The sequence below is a fragment of the Centroberyx affinis genome, unplaced genomic scaffold, assembly GCF_046629955.1.
Source record: "Centroberyx affinis isolate AG114_WGS23_722 - 3 ecotype Tasmania unplaced genomic scaffold, CSIRO-AGI_Caff_v1 ptg003179l_1, whole genome shotgun sequence".
Lineage (NCBI taxonomy): Eukaryota > Metazoa > Chordata > Actinopteri > Beryciformes > Berycidae > Centroberyx > Centroberyx affinis.
The window spans coordinates 293,640-317,049 of record NW_027281226.1 but is presented as its reverse complement, the minus strand read 5'-3'; the positions used below and the strand labels follow the sequence as shown (position 1 = coordinate 317,049).

General features: G+C 41.5%; 3 protein-coding genes across 6 annotated transcripts in view; 1 reads left to right on the top strand and 2 right to left on the bottom strand.

Moving 5' to 3' along the window:
* snx17 (sorting nexin 17) overlaps positions 1-5,769 on the bottom strand; it is a 28,825-nt gene extending 23,056 nt beyond the window's left edge. For all 3 annotated transcript variants that reach the window (XM_071537988.1, XM_071537989.1, XM_071537990.1), the window contains exon 1: positions 5,018-5,769. In XM_071537988.1, coding sequence (XP_071394089.1) covers positions 5,018-5,077 — 60 coding nt within the window. In that variant the 5' untranslated portion in view covers positions 5,078-5,769. The remainder of the gene's footprint in view (positions 1-5,017) is intronic.
* A 791-nt stretch (positions 5,770-6,560) lies between these two features.
* atraid (all-trans retinoic acid-induced differentiation factor) lies at positions 6,561-10,453 on the top strand. Its single transcript, XM_071537984.1, has 7 exons — positions 6,561-6,879; positions 7,043-7,176; positions 7,848-7,916; positions 8,450-8,521; positions 8,633-8,754; positions 9,319-9,419; positions 9,523-10,453. The coding sequence occupies exons 1-7, from the start codon at positions 6,787-6,789 to the stop codon at positions 9,625-9,627; spliced, it is 696 nt and encodes a 231-aa protein (XP_071394085.1). The 5' UTR covers positions 6,561-6,786; the 3' UTR covers positions 9,628-10,453.
* Positions 10,454-10,589: 136 nt separating this feature from the next.
* Positions 10,590-16,997, bottom strand: eif2b4 (eukaryotic translation initiation factor 2B, subunit 4 delta). Of its 2 annotated transcripts, XM_071537983.1 has the most exons (14): positions 16,942-16,997; positions 16,325-16,362; positions 16,014-16,191; positions 15,535-15,750; positions 15,336-15,418; positions 15,164-15,190; positions 14,465-14,556; positions 14,115-14,229; positions 13,498-13,574; positions 13,186-13,288; positions 12,880-13,007; positions 12,493-12,670; positions 12,133-12,313; positions 10,590-11,735 (listed from the first exon to the last, which is right to left on the bottom strand). In XM_071537983.1, exons 1-14 carry the CDS (start codon positions 16,961-16,963, stop codon positions 11,536-11,538), a joined length of 1,638 nt encoding a protein of 545 aa, XP_071394084.1. In that variant the 5' UTR covers positions 16,964-16,997; the 3' UTR covers positions 10,590-11,535. The 2 variants fall into 2 exon arrangements, with proteins under 2 accessions (XP_071394084.1, XP_071394083.1); XM_071537982.1 differs by lacking the exon at positions 15,164-15,190.
* Between the last annotated feature and the right edge of the window lie 6,413 nt (positions 16,998-23,410).

Genomic DNA, 23,410 nt, shown 5'->3' with positions numbered 1-23,410 from the left:
CTGTTCTCAATCTCTATGAATATTTATAGTCAACATGCTGTGTCATCTGTCCAAACAAAACTAGTTTTGATGACTCCTGACCTCACCGTTGCATGTGGTTGTACATACCATTGTTGACCCAGGCGGGCAATCAACAGTATAAATTGGGGGAAAAAAAGTACAAACCAAAACGTCTAGAGGGGAAGAGGAATGGAAAGGAATGAACTAAAAGATGTGTATGTAGGCAAGATTCAGGCAGGAAGGAAGAATGAGTATGCAGAATGTCTCGGCTGTGTGATAAGACAAAAAAAAAGTACCGTGAATGTTTTGTGAATTGCAAGCAGTTGCACTCAGGGGCAATTTTAGGGAATGAGAGCATTTCCTTGAATAACCACTATGATTTACCATTGCCCTCTTCACATAATACTAAGTAAAATTAATAGGATGAAATCGCTTGACAATGTAATTCTTCAAGTTTATGGAATTCTAGGATGAGTTCTTATGTAAGCGCAGTTTAGAGAGAATCCATAAGTGCATTCCTTAAATGTCTGTATATTTGCACACTGTCAGACACAGGTTGATGCATAACCACATGCACTTGAGTATAATTTACATCCTTAGTAAAAAAATAAAATAAAAATATAGCCGCAAGCAGCGATTGCGGGATCCAAGCACAATTTGAAAAGACAGACAGAGAGACAGAGAAAAAATTACAGAAGGTAGAAAGACACAAAAACTGACATGTTGTGAAGATCAAACATGCACCTAACTAACACCGGCTTTTGTGTTGGCCCGTGACCTCTGTCAAGTTAATCTTTTCATTGCAACCACATTATTGGAGTTATTTACAACGGGCAAACTTTCTATTACTTGTCCTTGGTGACTAACGACTTCGGAAAGGACAAGTCTGGATTTGATCCCACAACCCTCCACATGAAAGGCTGATGCTTTACCTACTGAGCCAAACGGCTGTTATATGCTTAGTGAGGAGAAACTAACTAAAGGGAGAAGTAGTGTGATACCGCAGCCTATGATTGACACACTGACAGTGGTAATCACTTTATAGAACATTGTAGTGCTCTCCATTAAAACAATAGTAAGTCACATGGGCCAGGAAACTGCTGCTGCACTGCTCTCTGTGGTTGAAAGGTCTGGCCACAACCCAATCAGTGATGCCATTCAGGTATTTTACCATTGACAGATGATGTCAAACACCTGCTTTGAGTTTTCTGCACTGTGTTTTTAGTGTTGATTTACTTTTCATGAAACTTCAAAATAGTCACAGTTCATCAGAGACTTGAACTCACATCCTTGCGGTCCAAAGACCTGAGCTTTACCACTCTGCCAACTTCCACGTTGGTGTGTGTCACAGTGGGGAAACAAAACAAAGGGACAAGTGATAGGTCACAGGTGCTAGTCCAAACCATATTGAAAGCCTCAGAAAGTGCGCCACATTAATCAATTTACTTTATGACTTTATAGACATCATCTTGACAGTCTAGACATCATTTGTATTTAGTTTGATGAAGACTGATCAAACTATCTTGAACATATCACATTGTCAATTTATCAAACTATTTGCAGCTGCACATTTCCATCTACTGTGCGCTCAGTTTTCAAGATATCACTATAATTTTTGGGGTGTTTAATTAATAATTAAGGTATGGCGATTTCAAAAATCATGTTGTTTTTTCCCTGTAACGTACGGTTTAGGAGGACAACACTGTGGGATCACAGTCAGTTTTTGCTATAAACAGAGGGGGGCGACGTCAGAATCGGTGTACGAAAGATTTATCTCACTTCAGCTGACATGTTCTGAAAATTTCAGCTCTCTAGGACATACGGCTGATTTTTATTGAATTTTTGAAGTTGTGACTTTAATACCAATGAAGATTTGGTCATTAAGCCACGCCCACTTTCATCAATAATGACCAAATTTCATGGATCGACTTGGACATCGTCCTAGAACATGTGTACAAAGTTTCATAAAAATCTATGCAGTCAATTATGAGATATGAACTTTTTGCACTTGTAGCGCCCACTAGTGGTAGAGCTGAAAATGCTTTTGAGGGTGTGTTTACGCAACACTTCGCAACATGTGTTTCAAATTTTGGCTCGATTAGATAAATGGTTAATGAGTAATGGCCAATTTAGTGTTATGGCGTGTTTTGTTAAAAGTTTATTGGTCGATAAAAGTTTCTTAAAAATTCAAAATGGCGGACAATGCAATATGGTGGACATTGAAAGTGATATATGGGTTGGGCACATTCCAAAGAATGTAGAAATACAAGAATTTTCAGTCTACAACACACGGTTCAGAGGTTATTGGCCAAAACGTAAAGTTGCTTGTTATAGCGCCACCATCTGGCCAATGTGCATGGGCTCCCTTGCCTGAGTAGTGGTGGGCCATAGGAGCCCACCTGCCAAATATGGCTGCTGTAGGACTGTAGGACTGTAGGACGGTTTCTGAGCTGCAGGTACTTTTAGCAGAGAAAAAAAAAGAAAGAAAGAAAGACAGAAAGAAAGAAAGAAGCAGAATAATTCCAGTAAATATAATAGGGTTCCAGCACTCATTCATATCAGAGCATCTGAGCTCAGCTATCAAGCCCTAACCTGTTTCCTCAGCCAAAGTAAATGAGTCACTGTCAATTACAGGTAGAAGCACCAAAGTCTCTCTCTCTCTCTCTCTCTCTGTCTCTCTCTCACACACTCACACACACACACACACACACATCTACTGTACCAGCCATGAAAACTAGGAAGGAAGATACAGTATGTGTACCAGCCAACAGAGAGTGTGAGCAGTCATAAAGAAACGTTTTTGTGTGCTTGCACCGGAATAGCGGCATGTATTTAAAAAAAAAAAAAAAAAAAAAAAAAAAATTGCAGTCCTTGTTATTCTAAAAATCCCTGTGCAAACTCGGCACATTCTGTGGCCTACTGGTTCCAAGGTACACAGCCCATCTCTCAGCATTATAATCAAGCAAGGTCTCTTCCTGTAGGCTGGTTACAGTAAGGTCACAATGACAGTCACAGGACTGCCAGCTGAAAGGCGAAAGGCCCTCCATTAAAGCTCCCACTGCAGTACAGGCTAAAGCTGTGCCCAGCCAGGTAGAAGAAAGTCGGGGAAGGCTGCTGAAATGCCATAATTACAGTTGTGACTTTCAACAGCAAGAGTAGGTCTTTTTGGAAACAATTGTAGGAAAGGATATAAACAATATTAGATCAATTTCCATTTCATTTTGCAAATTACTGCAGGACTTGTACAGAAAACGCACACCATATTTTGTTTGCTACTACTGCAGAGAAAGTCGATATCTAAGCTCATATCCAAGATTAATCTTGTACTTCTTGAGGCAGCTGGCAAATTGAACAGAACACACACACACACACACACACACACACACACACACACACACACACACACACACACACACACACACACACACACAGGAACTCAAATATCAACGGGCTTCTTCCAAGAATGTCTTTCCCTTTGGAGCACATGGGATCAAGATGTAAAAAAAAAGTGTTGTCCACTGAGTGTGAAATTAAGAAGGGGAAGTGTGATTTCATATGAAAATCCTTTCATGGTACAGATGTGATCTAAAAGCACCTGGTAAGAAAATAATTCAAAACTAGCCTGAGTTGTGTATCATGAATGGGTGTGACTGACATCCAGTAGGTACAAGTGGGTACTGTTACCAGCCATGTTAACATACACGCATTCACACTGATACTCTCGTCTAAATCCAAGAGTCGTAAAAGGGAAATAAGAGTGAGTGAGAGTGTCTGAAGAAATTTCGAATATCCATGACACTTCACTATGGTCGTCCTTGAGCAACCTCCATGAATCATTCTCACTAAACACTGGAGTGCAGTTCAGCCAATGTGTCAACATACAGTTTGGCTACTGGAACCTGCTGCACACCAGATTTTAGTGGAGGCAGCTTGACAACCAAGAGAGATAATCCCCTTATCACTACTCTAGATGTACTGGCAAGACATTACTGTGTTTTAGACTGAAAGATAGAACTGTTCATTTGGGAAGGGGTCTGAATACCGTTTCCAAATGCAAAATGTGTAATATTTTTGCTCCTTAAGAACAAGGGGGGATTGCAATATCATGGCTGGTAAACCTCAAATCTCAGAAAGGATTTAAACTGCTGACTCAAACCCTGAAAAACAAAAGGGACTTTGTTGTGCCTGAGGTCAGGAATCACTTTCACTGCTCCATAACAGAGTCTGGGCCACAGGCAGTACAGTTTATTGAGGTGGTGAGATGTTCCGCTTTGACAGTAACTGAATACATCTCAATGTCACTTAAAACGCCCCTTGTAACCGTGCATCAGCAACATTTGGGGCCTACATTAACATTTTGTTTCTGTTTCCTGTAAGATAAAGTCTAATGTCAAATGTAAGGTTTAATCATGATGGGGGACATACCAAGAAACAAAAGGCCACTAACTGATGGGGATTACACTCCTGTTAATGTTTTAAATGGCCTTACAGAATTATAACCTGAAGTTATTTTGAACATATGCAATCTAAGCAGGGATGTAGTGGAAGGTAAACCCACTTTTACTCAATTCCCCTACCTTTTTATTCTCTGAATAGAGTTTATTCACCTTTTTATACTGACATAAATCTTTATGAGATCAATTTATAGCATAATAGTAAGTAGTATTAAACTAATGGACATTGTTTGGGGTTAGGTTCTTTTTAGTAGGGAAAAAAAAAAAAAAGGTAAATGTAACTGATTTTTGTTTATGTTGATTGTGGTTTGCCTTATGATGATGACCGACCGGAGGTCATAACCCACCTTTTTATTTACCACTACATCACTGTTTATAATATCAGAGAATCTATTTCTTTTTCAGACCCACGTACCAGCCTCCGTTTGATAACAACATAACAAACTTTGGTGTGAAACGTTACATCTGCATTGTCATTAGACCGACCTGTAGCCAGCTAAAGCCAACGTTAAGCATTACAAAGTAAGAGCTCATGAAGCAAAAACACAATTTGTCATGCTCACCACATAGGTTGATCCATTTTCTCCCGAACGAACCTCCGTTTCGGGTATGGAAAAATGCATTTTAGGTCAAAATACAGACTGCTGCCGGGCGACAAGTCCTTTTAATACCGCTGCTTGCGATGGAAAAGGCACCACAAATTCTCACAAAGTCCACTGCAGTGACTGTCGGCGGAGACTACAGAGGAGGAGGCTCTCATAAGGTTCATCCACTGGTTCGTAAGTCCGAGGAAAAGTGGTGCCAGGCTGGAGGAGACCAATGACGACTTTTTATCTGACCAGCAACTCATGTACCAACTAACATTCGCATAAAACTTCTCCCACGTCAGTGTTAAACTTTTCTCACTGTCGTCCCCGCAGCAGCCATGTTGCAAGTGTAAGTAATTACACCTTCATTGCTGGCGTAAAAAAAAAATGTCTTATTTCACCCACTTGTAAATGATTCGTGCTGAGTTACAACCACTCGCTGCAGAAATGGGGGTTTAATGATGCAGATAATTCCGTTCACTTGCGTAACCAGATGAAGTTTCGGGATAAAAAGGTGCAGTTGGTTCCTGCAAACCCCCCCAGCGTCGCAGACCCGATGGTAAACGAAATATGAGGGGGGACAATTCAATGTGTTATTGTTTTGCGTGTTTCCCTGTTTCCTACAGCTGCTAAATAACAATCTATGCGGCCACGGAGCAACCACGTAAATAAAAAATGTGATACAAATCGAAGAAAAGCGGATACAACAGTGTCGTCAAGCCATTATGTGTTCAACCTGTATCTAGTGGCCCATCAAGAGGCATTGCAACAATCCTTCTGTCCAAACCATCTCTTTTTCAAGCGGGGGTGGCCGTCTCTTTGTATGGTGGAAAATGTGGATAAATAGGCATAACTTCGGTCACAATTTCCAAACTTTAAACATAAAATACTCTAAAATAACCATAACAAAATATAACTTTCAATTATTTTGCTCTACATGTGTGTCTTTTGACTCATCTAACTCGACGTCGCTGCCTTAATGGTTCAACCCAGAGTGACAGGGAGAGCGCAGTCAAAATTCATTAGATCAGTACAGTCAAGAGTAAAACTGTTCCTAGATGTCGTCAATAAATTCAGAAGTAAAATACTAACATGACAGAATATTAACGTTCAAATGTGTGCTTTGATTGGTGGGTTATATTACAAAAATCGAATCGTTGAAATGAAAAAAAAACAAAAAAAAAATACATGAAAGATGTTTCCAATGCTATTACTTAAAAAATATTAAATTAAATTTAAGGCCTTTTATTAGGAGCAATTTCAGTCTCTAGATTGAGTGAGTTAGAAAAGCTTATTTCATTTTCGCCAAATAGCTAATTCGTTGTTAAGATGCTATAACATATTGTGCGTATTTAATCATAGTGTCCATTTAACATGTTATTCATTACAGGGGCAGTTAAATATGCCTACGTTTTATTATTGTAACGCATCATCGCTTGACTCTATGCGTAAATGCAGCGCAAAAATAGGCAGTTGAACGCTTTGGCTGCGTTCAAACACCCTTACGGCTTTTGTCCACTCCTTCCTCTTACATTGGTGGAAACAACAAAATAGAGGAAAGTCAAAAGGCGACATTTAGCTACAGTTTTAGTGCAAGCTAAGCCGGTGGCATTTTCAGATTAATATCAACGCGCAGGCCAAGGTTAAACATGGCCAAAGAGGCTGGTGGAAAAGTGTTGGGATAAAGCCGTGCTTCGTGTCACGTGCAGCTCCTACAGTAGGTCATATGACTTCAGTCGACGAAAATGAGAGCTGGGTGCTGCCAGCTGAAACCAGCAGTGGTTATATTAATCTTTAATTTCTGCTTTTACGCGAGTTACCAACTGACTGAGCTGCAGGTAAGGGTGTGATTAAGCAGTATAACAATTATATAGTAGGATTAAATAAGTGCCAAATTACATATCATTGCATAATAGCGTGTTTTGGTGGATATACAGTAGGTGTCAGTGAAGGAAGCGTTGGGAACATCGTCATCCCTAAGCGGTTGTTTGTGTATCACAGGTATGTAGCCTCTGTAACGGGACGGTCCTCAATGGCACCGCGGTGGGCCAGTTCTGCACCTCATCCGCAGGTCGGACAGACGGGCGCTGCTGCCTCAGAAACGACAACACGAGCACACCGGAATACATTATCGGGTATGGATGTTGATGCCAGTTGCCTTCGAGTGCTGTCGGAAATGTAGGAATTAAGAAACACGCGACTATAAACGACCAACAAAGTGGTAAACATAACTGGGAAAGTCGGAATTTTCTGTGATTACCATGTTGCATAGATGTGACGCATTTAAGCCACGTCAACAAATGATGGTATAGCCTAAGTGATGAATCAAACATCAAATTGTGGCTAGTAAATTCATTAAAACATCGATTGCATGCCTGATGTTTTCTCCTCTTCTTTCTGCTGCTGCAGAACAAGTATCTCTGTGACAATTGCTTTCTAAAGTAAAACAACATCAGCCATCAAAAAATGCTCTTGTTACAGGGCCCATTTTGTTATTTTTTCTGACCAAAAGCACGTGAATGCGCGACAAGTCGTATTTACGACCTTTGAGGTCAGAAGTACGAGTTTATGAGGAGCACGGAAAGGCAGCACTGGTGTTGCGGTCCGACAGTCTTTTTCTGATCACATTTCTCTATTTAGACCGCCCTATAGGCTATTTGAACTAGGCTGTAAGTGTAGCTACATGTCCCTATATAATAGCCCATTATGAAGGTTATGCCCCTGCAACTTTAAAGGATAGAACTGCATAATGTTAAGTATATATTATTAGTGTATTGACACTGTTTATTTTTTTATACTCATGCAGGTTGGATCTATCCAATTGTTCATTAGCTCATGTGGAGGATCTTCAGGGAGCATCTACAGCACTAATGATGTATGTAAATACAGTCTCTTACCCTTTTACACTACATACTGTACAAAGTATAGCTGAGATAATGAAATCCCCTGCCTAAAGACTTCCTCAGTGACTCTAAAGAACAAGAACAATGCTGATCACTACATATTGATCTTATGAGCCTTCCAGTTTTGTGATTGTGGACCCATCAGCAAAATGCCCAGAACCCATTTTGTGTCCCAACCTGTTAAAAACTAGATAATGTGCTCAGTAGAGCACAGACTTCTGCCATGTCTGACAACACCCCACAAGGAAGTTATGCACCTTTTGGTAATATGCCATGCCCGACATTAAAACCAACCTTCATATCACGTTTTGTGCGTGCAAACCTGTGCCCAACTATTTCAGGAAATGGATCCCACAAAGTACAGAACCACCAGAACCCTTTCCTCTAGAAGGAATTTATGACCATGTCTCCTTCATGTTTATTATTAACATTTATATAACACTATACAGATTTATACACATATATTTTTTACTTTCATAACATTTCATACACTTTTGCCTTGCAGAGACCTCTCACTCAATCCCATTGTTACCATCAATGACTCAGTGTTTCAAGGATTTATTGAGTTAGATTACATGTAAGTACCGTTATAAAAAATGTTACTTGACCCATGATAACTTCTTTTGGAAATTATGTTCATTTTATCTGTATGTTTTGGTAATCCTATTCTATTTCTTTGGCTCTTCAGGATTTTGCCACCAAACGTACTTTGTCCAGGGGGCAATGCATCTTGGGAAAAGGTGGAGGTCAAAGAGGGAAATCGTCTTTGTCAAGGCCAAAGGAATGTGTGTAACCAGACTGGACAGATGTGTAAGTCCCTGTCTGAGATTTCCTATATACAGGATATATAGTATAGTGCTGAAACGATTAGTCGATTAATCGATTAGTTGTTGAAAACAAAAAATGTAGCAAGTAACAATACTAAACATTTGCTGGTTACAGCTTCACAAATGATTTGCTTGTTTTTCTCCATTTCATATCATTATAAAATCAGTACTTTGGGGTTTTTTGGCTGCTGGTCAGACTCAGCAATTTTGGTTACTTGAGATGAGCATTTGTCATTATTTTTGACATTTTATATATACTAAATGATTAATCAAAAAAATAATTGATAGATTAATCGATAATGAAAATAATCGTTGGCTGCAGCCTTAATATAGTATCCAGCTGTCCTTTTAATGTTCATTGTTGTGAACTTGTCTCAAGTCAATGCCAGTGATTTCTACAATGGAGTGTTTGATTTTGCTTGTTCTGTTGCATTCAAAATACTGTGTACACTGTACATATAAAGAAGTCAAATCTAAAACTAAATTACTGGTAATTTAAAGATCTGTTGGTAGATCTGTTCATCTGACAACTGTCGACACTCCACAGCCTTAAACTGTCCGGAGAACTCCCTCTGCGCCCCCTACGGCCCCGGCTTCTTTGAGTGCAGCTGTGCTGACAACTACCATGGGTACAAGTGTCTTCGAGAGGTCAGTTCAATAGGAATCATCAGTGTTATTGTTTCAAAAAATACACCATTTAATTACTATAATCCCGTTATTGCAGTTAAATCTTTGTTTTTGTTGATTACAGGGGGGGTTTCCAGCTGTCCAGGTGTTTGGGCCTCTGGGGGCGTCCACAGTCCTGATCTCCATCCTGCTGTGGGTCACCCAGAGACGCAAGGCCAAATCGGTCTGAGGTTGAACTGCTTTCCCCCGGCTTTTGGCTTTATTCTTAAACCCTGCAGTGATCTACTGAACTGAAACTAACTGACGTGAAAGGGAAAACGCTGACACAAAGTCTGAGGTGGCCCCACCACAGGCTTGTTTTAAATGTTTTATGACTGTTTTACCTTTGCAAGGCAGCTATGTTTTATTTAGGGGAAATATTTAAAACTGACAGTGATATGTTTTTTTACAATAGTATCACAGTGCAATTTTTCATAAAGAAGGGTATTTGATCAAAGATTGCTCTAATTATTGTTTTACATTAGTTTTAAAGTTTTATCATTAATTACCACTATTCCACATCAATCACTGTATGTTTTTACTTGGAGTTGACATAAGATATGAATGAAATTAAGAGGATGTGTTAAACATAATTTGAGAGATTTGCGTCACTGTCATAACTGTGCCAAACTCTGTACATTTACATGATCACTGGGACTTCATATCTTCAAGCATGTATTTGTGTTTTTTGGGAAATGTGTGGATTTTGGCAAATTGGAGCAATAGTTCATTGCATGTGCAATAACGTGTTTTACTGACGGCAGAAACCAAGTAAATTTTAATGTACAGTATGAATCACAATGTGAACCACTGAGGTTCAAGCTTAACAGGGCTTTTATGCCTGTGCTGGAATTTGTAAAGTTATAATTTCTATTATGAGATTGTTGGATAATGAGTTGGATATTAAATACTGCAATATATTGTTCAGTTCTGATGATATCACTTGGTAATATCAGAACTCCAGTATGTTTCAGTGATGGTGTAGTGAAACATTAAACTATTTTTATCCTCCATGATATCTTTGGCAGTATGGATCTGTGTCTGTCTGATATGTGTATTTTGTTCATTAGTCACGTGTGATATCTTGGAAACTGTCCTGTTGTTGATGGGCAAATGGTCAAGTGATGCCTGTTGACATTGAGATTCAGGACTCAATTTCTAACTATAAACTAAGAAAAACTTTTTTATATAAAAGCCTGTATCTGTGGAAATGTCACCAACTGACCCATAAGGAGCACTGTCTTTAGTGGAGGACAGTCTTCATTATGTCAGATGAACAGGTGGCCAGAGTGTAAACAAATGTATATATTTTTGAAATTATTTGAATATATCACATTAATGCAATATGGCTACAATGCACTAATTGTGTAACAAGTATAGTCAATACATACTTTCAGACTAATTAAGAACTTTTAAGGGAATGAGCAGGATTGTGTGAAACTACATTGTAACAATTTTTTATTCACTTGTGATAAAGACCATTTAAAGTTATTTTTCCCAAAGTTTTTACTACCTGTTAATGTCCTACTTGTCCTCACACAGCTCGAGCCCGTAGCTCTAGTCTGAAGATTTTATATTGGCTATAAAATTCCTCTGCGACAGATGTTGGAGCTCCAACAGCAATTAAGGAAACAAATTTTAGTTAGTTAAAAATAAAGAGCATGTTGTCAGCCACATTGGAATCCTACTAAGTAATGGCAATTAAATGTTTGTCTTGTAAAGAAACAGCTTACAACAGTGGCCAATTAAAACATCTTGCCTTGACCCAATATTAAAGACAGAACTCTTACATTCCAACACTAACTGTTGGAGTATGGATTTATCTTTTTACCTTTACAGTACTCATATTGACTCACCCCCATCAGCCCAGTACACAATATCCTGTAAGTAGCCAATCCTGCCACAACAAAACACACATGGACTCTGTTTAAAAAGCATATGCCATTTCAGATATATATTTATTGCATGCCAAAAGCACGATATTTTGTGTTGTGTGCAAGCATTCACGCACACAGACTCCTCCATCTTGACGCGGAGAGACAGCCTCTTGACTCGGACCGGCTTGGACCGGATCTGACTGATGTGGAGCAGAGAAGATTCACAGGTCTATGTTTTTGACCCGCAGCACCACAGGGACCGAGGTGCAGGGGATCATTCCAAGATCTGTGATGACCAGGTCCACGAAATCGGGCGGAGTCACATCATAGACCAGGTTGAGCAGGCCCAGTGAGGTCACTTCCTGCCAGTGCTCCAGCTGGGTCTTCCCCTTCCGGGTCACGATGAGGTCATCAGGGTCATCTGGCATGGACATGACAAGTCAGATGAAGACAAATTCTTCGTCTATATAACCTGGCCAATAGTGTGATTCTGATGGCGTTTTATAATGGACACTGATGAAGCCCTGCGTAGCGAAACCTTTGTTGATATGTGAAGTAAATATGACTAATGAATCCAGGTCCAGACTTCTGATTCTTCTATTGACATAATTGGTCTACACACCATGCACTATACTGGAGTAATGCATGTGGTATTGCTTATAATGGTTGCAATAATTTTATATCAATTCATAGACCTATGTTTAAGGTAAATGGAGTGAACACCAGGAACAAAACCACTTCAGTAAACCAGCTCCACAGACACTTTTGGCTTTGCTCACACAATAATTCCAGTGAGCGTCTGGGTGTCATTTCCATACCTAGTTCATTGGACACGAAGGAATCTGTCTGCACCCTCTCACAGAACTTGTAGGTCTCACAGCACACCAGCACAGGCACATTAAAGGCTTTGGCCACCAGAGCGATTTGTGACGTCCCCACCCGGGACATGACATAACCGTTGGCCAGCAGAGCATGGGCACCGAGGAACACCTTCGACACCTATGAGGTCAGAGTTAATGATTAAGTACACTCACAAAAGGACACTTCTATGAATAGGAAATATGCTTTGACATATTCACACAAAACTACTGAATAAAGAAAACTTGTGCCTTAATACAGCAATGTTAACGCCCTGCTCTATCCACTAAGGCTATGATGTATGAATGTTTTGCGATTACCTCTGGTAGGATGTAGGAGACAGCCGAGATGAGGACGTAGGTGCAGCTGATGCCTCTCTGGACCAGGCGCCTCAGGGCCTCCCTGCCCTCCAGCCTGGGCCTGCTGTCCACCACGATCACACGGAACTTCCTGCTCTTCTCAAAGGCCTCACACAGGATGTGGTTGACCAGCGATGAGCTGAGAGGAGGGAGACGGAAGAGGAGAGGAAATAAAAGAGGGTGACGTTAGGAGAGAGTGAGCGTGGGTGAGAGTATAGAGGAGAGGGAAGGGGAAGAAGAAGGGGGTTCAAGTCCGGATACATAATGTATTTCTTCAGCATTACAAGCAATGCAGAAAGTTCTACACACACACATGAACTGCCGACATGTCAGATTTGAGTGTCTCACCATCCATAAACTAGAATGACATCTCCATCACTGATCTTCTCTATGGCGTACTTGGCGATAGCTTTAGCAGCAAGAATGATCTTCTCATCGATGTAGCGGTCGATACAGCTCTGCAGTTTGCTTTTTGCCTAAACAGAGCGAGAGAGAATGCATGAGTTGGGAAGCAATGGACACCCATACTGAAACTCAAGAACATTAAGTCTAGTGTTAGCGACTCATATAATGTGTATGCGATATGTGAGCTGCAATACACTAAGTGTATGACTTCAGGCTAAACTCCAACTGAAAAACAGAAGTGAAAATAACCTCTTCTTCTTTGCATTGACTAGGAATATTGGAGATCTCTTTCTTGATGTATTTGATTGCGTTACCCATGCTGGCTGACAGAGGGCGACATTGATTCAAAAAACTGCAAGAGAAAAAGACAAAAAAAAGACAAATTTCAGTGTAGCTCAAAATAAAGTGTTCCATCAACTTGATTTATGAGGTTACAAATCAAGAGGATAGATAGAAGCAACAGCCTCTATTTCTGCCATATTACTTTTACTTATCAGGTCTTATCAAAGCTAACGCAGGATGTTGATGATACAGGATTAGATGTAAAACATTTTTTTGTACCTGATATAGGGTTTCAGCTTGTTGACCAGGTCTCTAGACAGCTCCTCATTGGGAGGCGTAGTGTAGTCCCTTATTACCTGGACAGAAAGACAACATATACAGTTGTAGGCCATTAACTTTAAAGAGTTGGCACAATTTCAGTCAATATGTCATATTTTTAATATAATTTGGGAACACCTCATCATCAGTGTAGACACGTGTGGCATTCTATTATGCTCACTGTTAAAATCTAATTTCCCATATCTTTCCTTGTTTGTGAAAACAGAGGTAACAGAGAAAACATCTTTTCTGTTGTAGTCATATTGGAGTGCTAACCAAATTGTTTGTTCTATCACAAGTGATGGTTACAAACTAATCAAATGTAAAGAATGCTTATGGCTACGGTGAGTGTCTCACATTTCCGTTAACACTGCATGAAGTAATATAAGCACTTCCACTACACTCAAACCAGTCAAACCACCCATTATGAACGGAAAACTTTATGATGTAGGGAAACAAATCAAGCCTTGTTTTTTTTGCTATGTGACACTCTTGGTCAGTCTAAATACAGGACAGAGAGGACAACAGGATGGGTAAAGCAGTCAAAATGAATGGATGTGTGTTCTGTGGGACTGTACCTGCTTGAAGGCGTGCAGCAGAGCGACAGAGCGAGCGTTGGATCCTGCCACAATGCCCTGTGAATACTGCAGACCCAGCCGCACAACAGCGGGGTGAATCACTGAGGAGGGAATGCTGCCGCAGACAAAACCAGTCAATAATGGATCAACTGGATTAAATTAAAGGATGTGGGTATAAATGTATAGGAACTAGGATTTCCAAACACTTTATTTTCTATCAAGATAACCTGATACTACATGAACAAGTCTTCATTGCAGAGCACTTGGTGCAAATGTACAACTAGAAGTTTGACATCAGCGACAACGGAATTTTCTGATACACTGCGTATGAAAAGTCAAAGTCAGCTTACCTCAGTTGCTGTGTGAGAGGGGCTTTGCGACTGTACTGGTGGAGGTGAGAAAACAGGCTGACTTTGTAGCCATAGTCCGACCGGAGTGGGATCTGTAATATAACACATTATGTTCCAGTGCCATCAATGCAGTTCAGAGGTCAAACATTGGATCATGAGGATAACAAAGGAAGCGCCACCATTGCGGCAAAGCCCAGGCATAATCCAAAATACAGCTGAAGTAAAATTCACTGGACCCTAGGGAAGAACAATGGTCCTTTAAGAGCCAAAATGCTATTTTGACTTGTGATAGGCTAAATGAGAGAGGCCTATTCATGTTTACCTTTGGAAACAAATAACTTTTACATATGATTTTTTTCTAACTACTAAAACTCCAAATGAATATCATCACCACACCGTTGTGGCCCTCCAAACAAATAACAACAAAAAACTTTAACAGGTTAGTAGTGTGGATTACAACCAAAAACCTGCACAGCAAACAGCTCTGTGTTGTAGGCAAGCACAGAGCACATAAAACAGAGGAGACAGGTAGTTATCAACTTCTCGAACAACGCATATATAAACACATCAACGCTGACAAACCATCCCTGTCTTCATCCCTCTCGTAAACTTTGCAGTGACGAGGAGGTGGAGCGCAATTAGAATGATAAAAAACACAACAGCACACGTTTAAGAGGGCCAGACCTTGATGCCTAATACCTGTCTATCAGCGTTGTGCCCTGGCATCTGCAAGAAATGTTAGGTACAATCACATGCAGTGAGGAATGAGGGTGGTTATGATGACTGGTGGTTATACATTAGTAAGACACAGTATTCAGGAGGCATTTTGTCATGGTAAAAAGGTCTGAAATGACAATATAAAGCAGCTGACCTGTTGCCTTTCCAACTTCTTGGCCAGTTTCTTTAAAACCTCAGGGTTGTCCACTTGGATATGCTCTGGGAGCCTCTTTACCACTGCAAATAAATAATGAATGAGACTTTCCCCACAAAATTATGGGTCTTTGAGTTCAGTCGGGATTCTGTAGGATGAGAAAGTGTCATGCTGCCCCATCTCCTGGCTGTTACAGTACCTGGCTGCAGCTCGCTGGGCGGTGCCTTGGCTTTGCCGGCGGCGGCCTGTGGTCCCGCCTCTCCCTTCTTGCCCTGTTTGGAGGCCCTCTCAGCCTCTTGCCGGGCTCTCCTCTCAGCCTTCAGTTCTGCTTTGCTCTTAGCGGGCTTGTCTGCCGGGGCAGGAGGTTCTGAGACGGGCACAAGTACCACTGCAGGAGCAGGAGCCGCCAAAGGAGCTGGAGGAGACACAAGGTTGGGATTAGAGACAGTAATTATGGACCGCTGATGGAGAGACTAGTTTCTTGACTGAAACCATAGACATGAGTAAAGCTGCATGAAAGTAGAGTGTGCAGTGCATCTAAAAAATCAATGTCACCTAACCCAGCACCTAATCTACTCATCAGCAAGTGAAAAATAGATTGAAGTCATATATTATCATGCAGTCCAAGATCCACCACAATGCCTCATGGGTGCTGCATTTTGCACAAACAATAGGCACCTTTCTGTGTTGGGGGTTGTGTAGCTGGCTGTGAAGCCGGGGCTGAACTGACGGGCTTCTTCTCTTTCTCGCTTTCCAACGAGGCCTTGTCATCTTTTTTCTCTTTGTTTTTCTTCTGATGCTTCTTCTCTTTCCTCAGCCGTTGCTTCTCCTCTTTGGTCAGCTCTCTTCCCTCGTTCTGGAAGTGCCGAGGAGGGACAAAAACACAACATTACACGTAGGTCAGATGTGTATCATATAAACATAGCATGTAAACTAGGCTTGAATAACTCAGCATCCTAAAAAAAAAAAAAAAAAAAAGCGATACTAACCTTTGCACGTGCAATGTCATCTGGCTTCTCAGGTCCATCTGTAAGACGATCACAGGATGAATTTGTCAGTTGAACCGTTGGGTTGCTGATTACATCGATAACCTTTTGGTGGTTGTCATTCGCTTATGTTTCACTTTGCATAAGAAGCAGGATTGAGCGACATGATCATCCTGTATCCAGCTGTCTGTCCCTCAATGTTGATGAGGTTATTAGCTCGTTACAACTATGAACTTGCTTGTTTTGCATCATGCTAACTGTGCCGGTTTGAACACTGGTTCGCTAGTATCATATTCCCAGAATGTACTGATAACTACAAATCGACTCCCCAAGTTATTTTATTGGATAAGAAACCTACATGTATGGCTGATGCAATATCATTCAATAGCAATATCTAACAGGCGGCCACGGTATGCAACACACACTCCAGTAACTTGGTGTCGATGCTAACGTTAGCTGTACTGACTAGCATCTGGAAAATTAACTTAGAAGCCAAACCCAAGGAGCTCAACACACAAGTTATAAGCGCAAGACATTTTGATGCTATATCCATCACAACGCAATGACAACTAATGGGACACGGTTGTAACGTTAAGCTGTTATTCAGTCCCACAACTCACCTGTCACTCCACTGTCAGCCATGTTTACGGTGCAGCTTCACTTCCCTCACTGTGGGAACTAGCGCAGACTAAATTTTATATCGCCCCCTTGTGGTGAAATGTGTTGCTGCTATCTCTACTGTTTCATTACGCTTTGCTTTGAGGGGATTTGATTTAATTTCTTTTGAATTAATCACTTAACATCGATTATTTTGACTGTTTTAAATTAAAGGCAGAATTTCAATTGTACCTGTCCCTATTATTGACATCATTTACTTTTTATATTTTATCATATATCGACTGATATATTAGACTATAGGCTCATTACATTGTCGAATCAATGAGCTGAACTGCAAACATGCAACTGCAAGCGTCCCTTACTTAGGATGCTGAATTTGACAACTCCAATTATTTGTTGTGCTGTTATGGATATAAGAAATTGGGTCCACAGTGGATATAGACAATAGGCTAATTTGTTCCCCATGAGTAATACAGTTTTGAGACTTGAAAATTCGTGCATAAAACAACATTGGGGCATGGTTAAAGCGAACCAAAAACCATGAAAACTGGGAAAACTTCTGAGTACCACAGGAATCCCACAGCACAATTATCACTGAACATAACTGCAGGAATGATGGTCGCTGTCCATGGTTCTGACTGGACCTGTGGTTGTTAGACTGGACCAATTTATCTGTATGGACCTTGGATAGATGACATCAGAAAATGCACTAGGAAGAGGGGAGACGAAGCGACAGACTCTAAATTACTTCAATAACGGTAAGTAAACCGAACGTTAACGTGCCATTTATTCAATTACAGTCATGATGTGTAGCGATGGTAAAAGTTAATAGCCTACTAACGTTTCTACTGTGGTTTTTGATGTGTGCATATTACCTGGGCACCTGGATTGAACTGTTAGGTCTAGCGGTCAGCTCAATTTATAGCCTACTTCGCACTGCCAAGTGACGATTCATGCAGCATTGAGGCTATCAGACTTGAATAGCTCCTCTTACTAAATTATTTGAAGGGATTGCGTTTGGTGAGTAATTTTTTATTGTCTGCTGCCTTTCTGAAGGTCTTAAAATTGGCTAAATGACATATGACACAGACTTTCTTGAAATAATCTTCTGAATGTGGTTAAAATTGTAGGTCTATATATCATATTGTGGATGTAAGTTAACATAACCATGTTAAGATTACAGTTGCCAGGGCTCATAACCTCTCCCTTCAATAAGGCCAGGTTAGATTTTTTGGGAGAAAGTGTTCTGCGGAATGAGGCTCTTTTCATTTCAGTGGGCCTCTAAATTGTGTTTTTGGATAATAAGGTACAATTGTGGCTCATCAATGTTCAACTGTGCACAATAACATAATGTTCATTGCTGGTGACAGTACAAGTGGGTTTAAGTTGAGTAGCCCATGGCCAGGCCCACATTTTAATTCTCCTAATGATCAAAAACAAGAAAAACTCCTACATTTACCCACATTAAAATGTGCTTGCATAGGACAATGTGACTGTATGTAATGGATTTGTTTACAATTTTCCTATTCTTCTTCTTACAGTTCTTACAATTTCTAACCAAAGCAAGAAATGTACATAAACTGAGGAATACAAAATAAACACTGCACATTATCAGTAATATTTTATTTTATTTTCAAACATACATTGTCATACAGAAACAATCAACACTGAGCTACTAAAGGATACAAATAAATCTATGAATGAATGACCATCACTAGACTAGAGCCTCAAAGCATGCAGCATTACGCCACAACGCCACTCTGTCTGTCATTCCCGCCGGTGTCTGCTGACTGAATTCACGACGCAGTAGCTGGTTGAAGGGGACCAAACCTCACAGAAACACCTGACTTGGTTCCGTTTGACCAGCCACAGCAAGGCGTGTTGCTTCAGCTGCGAGAGGGAGAGGGAGAGCGAGAGACAGAGAAGAGAGGAAAGAGAGAGAGAGAGAAGGGGTAGAGGAAAGAAAGAGTGAGGTGGGAGAGAGAGAGAGAGAGAGAGAGAGAGAGAGAGAGAGAGAGAGAGAGAGAGAATAGAGGGGAACAGGACGGGTGCGGACATCATCCTCAAGCAGCCATGAGGCCATCAGGTCCTCTTCAGCCTTACCTGATAAAAGAAAGAGAGAGAAGAAGCAAATAGGTGAGTCAGTGTTCAGAAATAAATGGGTGCCGATGAGCAGGGAGACAATTATACAACATGTGTAGTTACAACATAGAAACAGGTGTCTTGATGTTACCAAGCAGATGAAACCTATTTACAGGCTTGGGAACCCCCGGACAGCCAGCCATTTCCCTACTTCCCTCCAAAGCCAGCCTGCAGGAGCTAACCTTAACTCTCAATGACAGTTCCACATCCCTGCCCCACTTACCCCTCCCTCCCTCCCCCCCCCACCCCGACCCCCGCCCCTCCTTTTTCGAGAGTCCTCTGGTTGCTATAATGGGTGACAGCTGCGGTGTCTGTCAATCCCCCCTTGACTGTCAGCAGTTGGAGCGGGGCAAGGAATTTTCCAAACGGGCTCCCTGAGACCCGATCAGTAATGCTAACTGTACACGTGCTGCAGGGGAGCCGAAGAAGAACGGGGCTTTCACCTGTTGTCGTTGCAGAGCGGCCACACACACACGCACCATACATGCTCATGAACCCGAACACCCCCCCCCCACACACACACACACACACACGCACACACACACTCCCAACCCCCACCCCACATACACACACAGGGTCACACTCAGACAATAGGTTTAAATTGCTGAATAAAAATCCATCTTTCACATCTGGCCATTCAGTTGTAAAAATGTACATTACAGGGCAAGAAAACACTCTGAAATGTCTCTTCGTCCCACTGTGGCGCTCAAGTCCCCTTGCAACCACACACTTCCTTACATTCCATAACTGGTGTATTCATATGGGGATATAAGGAAGCATGTCTTCACAAGGGGCAACAACTGGATTCACTGCTGCGCGGACACAAAGCACCCTTTCATAGTCGCAGTTGCAGAGTAGCGGGAACAACCGGCTTAACAATGGTTAACTGTGACAGAGAGGGAGAGGGACGGGGCTCAAGACAAATGTGATAGCTGGTGCGATGGTCTGTTCCATAGACTTAATAGAAATTCAAAGTTTTATCTGATTAAAGGGGGAAATTTCAAGTTTTGAGGTTAAAAATAAGCGTTAAGTTTGTTATCACTACAACAACTTGAGGCTTCTTGGCAAGAACCTTTCCAAAGGCAAAAAGAGAAAAATAACTAAATTATCAAAAATTCAAGCTTAAAACTGCTAAAGAGCAGAGCAGAGGCTTTCAGACTGCAGAGCCCTTTGATACATAATGCTGCCGTGATGATGTTGAAGTGTCTCTCTTGGTAACTTCAGACTCCCATGTGTCTAAATAACTCTGAAGGGTGAGGCAAAGACCGACTCCTGGCAGACAACGGTGTTATTTCCTAAACATTGCCATGCCAAGTCATTTTTTATCCCAACAACAGTGTATAAATACCCAATGTGGAACTGTTTTAAGACCATTGATAATAGATACCAGTGTTAAGAGGCACATATTGGAAATAGAGTTTGAGTTTGAACGCATTGAAATTGATTTTTACCCACCTTTACTGAATTCTGCTGCGTTTGGATCCTTGTCTCCTCTTGTAGTTCCCTTTCACACACTGGTTGAGTAGTTGGGGTTGAGATATTGTCAGCAGTAGGTTCAGCTAGCCTCTCCTATACTTTCTACCTAGTGATCTCCTCCTTCATAAGAAATCCACTGCTACTTCATACAACCAGCTCCCCACCATGTGACCATAAGAAAGAGTAACACATATACATTGATTAAAGATTGTTATTGCTCTTCTGAGAGAGACACACCTCAAGTAACCAAATTTCCTGATCAGCCCTTTCCTGTATAACACCTCAGCCTTCCCTCACCTGACAGAGGTGTCGTGTTCTGCCGGAGCGCGTTCTAACAACTGGTTTGACACCTGATTTTACTCACATGGTGCTGCAAAATCAAGGAAACTGATTGAGAGAGAGCAGAGCACACAAGTACAAGGCCTCAAAGTCTATTACAGACTCAATAGAAAACCTTATTTCTAGGTCAGTCTTGTCTAGCTGCAAACACTAACCCTCTGCATTTGCCAACAATAAGAAACACTTCAAATATATATATATTAAAAAAAGTTGTCCTCAGTAGAGATTTACATGAAAAGCTATGACCAAAATTTAGCATACTATGAATCACCTAAGCTACCACAGCACAGACAAAACTGACAGACCAACCTTACTCCTGGTTGCTGAAGATGGCCTTCGCCATCGAGCCAAACTCCTCACACTATCCCTCCACCTGAGAACCGTCCCTCAACTTCACCCTGCTGCTCTCCTCTCCTCTCCTCTCTTCACCTCTCCTCTTCTCCCCTCTCCTCTGGTGAACCATCCTCCTCCATATCTGGCCCGGTGAGTTGTGCCCAGAACAGGCCTTGCAGATCGGCCTTTTCTATCCCGCCGGGCGCGCCCCCCTCCAAAGCGGCCTCCCACCTGTTGGTGTCCTTTAGAAGCCCGGGCCTCTCCTGCGCCTCCTGTCCGGCCCAATCAGGGCCCTGACAGGGGGGAGCCAGCCTGTGAAATCACACCTCTCAGCTGTTCGCACTGGGCTTGAGACACCCTACACCCCTGCCGTTCCTCTGTTCAGCCCCCACCACACACCACCCCCTCTTTTACACCGAATGTCAATGGCTCCTTTTTGGAGAAAAAAAGAGAGAGAGAAAGAGAGGGATAGGGAGAGAGAACGGGTACAAGGAAACAACTGCAGTATGGGGTGGTTTTATTGGTTTGGGGTACAGTCAGAACAGCAGTTACAGCAGCGCCTCAGTCACAGCTGAAGGCAAGGTTGAGTTTCATCCCATTTTGGTTTCTGGGCTTCACTTAGTACTAGTTTCATTGGGTCACTCACACTTACAGTATAGTTGGAAAAAGTTGCTTTCACTGTTGACAAAATATTGTACATTAAAATGTTTAGTCTGCGGTGAGACCACTTATTTATTTATTTATTTGTTTTTACAGCAAAAAGTCATTTTTTTGTGCACAGTCAGTTTCATGTGGCTCTCCATCAGTGATGACATGATGATTTGATGGTTGAATTTTTGGGGAAAATGATCTTTTTGAGGCCGTCAAAACAAATACTACTGTCTGTCAGTCAATATGTTTACAAAATGTTTCTGCCTTTAAAAGTCCACTGTCAGTCAGTCTTTGAACCTCTGTTAACGGAGCCCAGCCTATGATATGTGAGGAGTGTGAATATACTATATGGGTGTTCTCCTGGCACCATAAAAAAAAACAATAAATTCTCCATTGGCCACAAGGTGACCATCTTGCCTCTATGACACTTACAAAACAGTATTGCATGTAGAATGAGCTTGTATTGTGGGAAGGGGGAAATCAAAAAAGTTTATGATAAATGTTGCAACATACAAAATAATTAGAATCTATCTATTCAATAATGTTGTTAGTTACCAAATACAGCATAGCAAGAATTTCTCCAAAACAGGACAGTTTGACTAACTGGGCAGCCAGTAAGTTGTTTTTTTGTATTATTATTATGCTGTTATTATCCCTGGAGGAAATTATATATTATCCTCAGTTCCATATATGCCTGTTCTGAAGCATCTGTGTGACCATGCAGTGATCAGCCACACAGAGCGGCAGCTCCAGCTGTAGAGGCGAACGGGCCGAGCTCAGGGGTTCATTTTCCTCTGCTGCAAGCACAAGCCGCTCCACTAAGGTCAACACCTGTGTTCTAAAATCAGCCGCGGGGTTGGGTGTGATAGGAACCCGGGCCTCATTCACAGAAAGCTAGAGCTCAGAGAGGGGGGCTTATATTGAAACCCAATGCTCTCGCTATTTTAGAGGCACTCACCGTCCACAAATAGAGCCCATCGCATCTTTGTAGCCCCCGTTTTTCTCCACAGGATGTTGTCTAAATTCGACAGTTGTTCAATATTTCCCGTGGCAAAGAGCCAGGGTGTATCACAAATGCAACATTTCCACTAATGCCAGCTATGTGCCAAGGCCTTGCCAGATATATCTGGGTACTAGGAATATCAAATGTCTTTTGTTGCTGATTAAATTCTTGGTCGCGCGCACCGGACACAATGGTTAAGACACAAATCATAATCCCACTGTTCCTCTTGACGGGACAGCTGATCACCGGCAGGCATGGCCGGCAGGCTGAGCATTTTGCCCAAGCTGTTCCAACAAACAGAAAGGTTCCCTCAGTCGAAGCCTCTCATCTGATTGTCTGTTTCTGTTTCATCATGTGTCATGCATCATGCAAAAGATCTCATCTTACTCAATGACATATTTTCTTTCTAACCGCTCCTCTGCTTTATAGTTAGAAACATCAGTCTGATCCTTCATGGACCAGAGACAACGATTTGCAGATTCAGAATCAGCTTCCTCAAAATGTCTCACTGAACGTCATGATTATCC

Bases quoted from the DNA above. Each gene is read 5' to 3' on its own strand.
- atraid (XM_071537984.1), top strand. From the start codon at position 6,787: ATGAGAGCTGGGTGCTGCCAGCTGAAACCAGCAGTGGTTATATTAATC. The intron at 7,917-8,449 runs GTATGTAAATAC...TTTGCCTTGCAG, and splicing joins GCATCTACAGCACTAATGAT to AGACCTCTCACTCAATCCCA. The intron at 8,522-8,632 runs GTAAGTACCGTT...TTGGCTCTTCAG, and splicing joins TTTATTGAGTTAGATTACAT to GATTTTGCCACCAAACGTAC.
- eif2b4 (XM_071537983.1), bottom strand. From the start codon at position 16,963: ATGGCTGACAGTGGAGTGACAG. The intron at 15,751-16,013 runs GTGCCTATTGTT...TGTCTCCTCCAG, and splicing joins ACAACCCCCAACACAGAAAG to CTCCTTTGGCGGCTCCTGCT. The intron at 15,191-15,335 runs GTCAGCTGCTTT...CATTTCTTGCAG, and splicing joins AGAAGTTGGAAAGGCAACAG to ATGCCAGGGCACAACGCTGA.